General features: G+C 49.9%; 1 protein-coding gene across 1 annotated transcript; it reads left to right on the top strand.

The window, feature by feature from the left end:
- The first annotated feature begins 428 nt into the window (after positions 1-428).
- On the top strand, positions 429-1,280 carry LOC129716802 (uncharacterized). Its single transcript, XM_055666638.1, has one exon. It carries the CDS (start codon positions 429-431, stop codon positions 1,278-1,280), a length of 852 nt encoding a protein of 283 aa, XP_055522613.1.

Here is a 1,280-nt window from a genome sequence, read left to right as displayed (position 1 = left end):
GACTCAGTCCGTCTGAATGGAATATAGATGTAGCGTCACCATCAACATCATCATCATCATCATCACTATCTTCGTCGCGTCGATGGTTGGTGTGACACTCAGAGCACTACGATGAACGTGCTACATTCTTTTTATATAGGACACACTATTGTTCCCGTTTATATCATTCGATATTCTTTCTACCAATCCACACACAAAACCAATCTATTGTACACTCATATAATTTAATAAATCCAAACCAATTAGTCTTAGCCTGCTACTCAAACGGAGCACATCTTTTTATGAGAAACTGCCCAACCAATCTGATAGCACGCTAAAGTGGTGACCCCGACGTGATAGGGCACGAAATCGCTGATCTTTCTTTTTGACAACGGGTACCGAGAATCGCCAGTCGAAGTAGTTTTACGGTCGGTTAGTGCAAACGCAAAATGACGACGGAGGACAATAAAACCATCGTTGAGCCGATACACGCGCCGCGGCTCAATCCGCCCAGCATGGCCGACACGAGCATCGAGACATATTTCATGTCGCTCGAATTCTGGTTCGCTGCATCGGGAATCGGTTCCCATCCTCAGCAGGATTCCCGCAAGTATAATATCGTGATGGCACAAGTGCCACCAAACAAATTGTCCGAGCTCCGGTCGATTATCGAGGCCACTCCTGCTGCCGAGAAGTACACTTACATCAAAGCGAAGCTGATCGAGTACTTTGCCGATAGTCAGCAACGCCGTCTGCAACGTGTTCTGTCCGACATGCCTCTGGGGGATCTAAAACCCAGTCAACTCTACAATGAGATGAAACGGGTGGCTGGCGATTCCCTCGGGGACAAGGTGTTGCTAGACCTGTGGGCGCCCAGACTGCCGCCACATGCACAAGCTGCGGTAGTCGCTTCAAAGGGAAACGCGGCAGACAAAACCACCATCGCCGACGCCATTGTGGATTCAATGGGCCTACGAAAAATTAACGTCGTCGAATACAATGGACAAAATTCAGCGATGGCGTCCTCCAGCGTTATGGAAACTGCAGCCATCGATCCGATCCAAGAGTTGAAACGTGAGATCGCTGAGCTCACCAAACGACTCGAAAAAGTGCTGCCCGGTCAGAGGAATGCTCGCGGTCGGTCTCGTTCACATTCTCGTGTAGCTGAGCAGCGAAATTCTTGTCGCGAGAGAGAACCATCAGTAGGATTGTGTTGGTACCATCGAACGTTCGGAAACGATGCCCGCCGGTGTCGCAAACCCTGCTCCAACGGCCGGCAGTCCTCGTCCAACCAGCAATGA

This window comes from Wyeomyia smithii, chromosome 1 (genome assembly GCF_029784165.1).
Source record: "Wyeomyia smithii strain HCP4-BCI-WySm-NY-G18 chromosome 1, ASM2978416v1, whole genome shotgun sequence".
Lineage (NCBI taxonomy): Eukaryota > Metazoa > Arthropoda > Insecta > Diptera > Culicidae > Wyeomyia > Wyeomyia smithii.
Note: the sequence above shows the minus strand (reverse complement) of the source record. Positions and strands in the feature narration are given on the sequence as shown.

What these genes read in the sequence shown, in the direction of transcription:
- LOC129716802 (XM_055666638.1), top strand. Translation starts at nt 429, where the DNA reads ATGACGACGGAGGACAATAAAACCATCGTTGAGCCGATACACGCGCCG.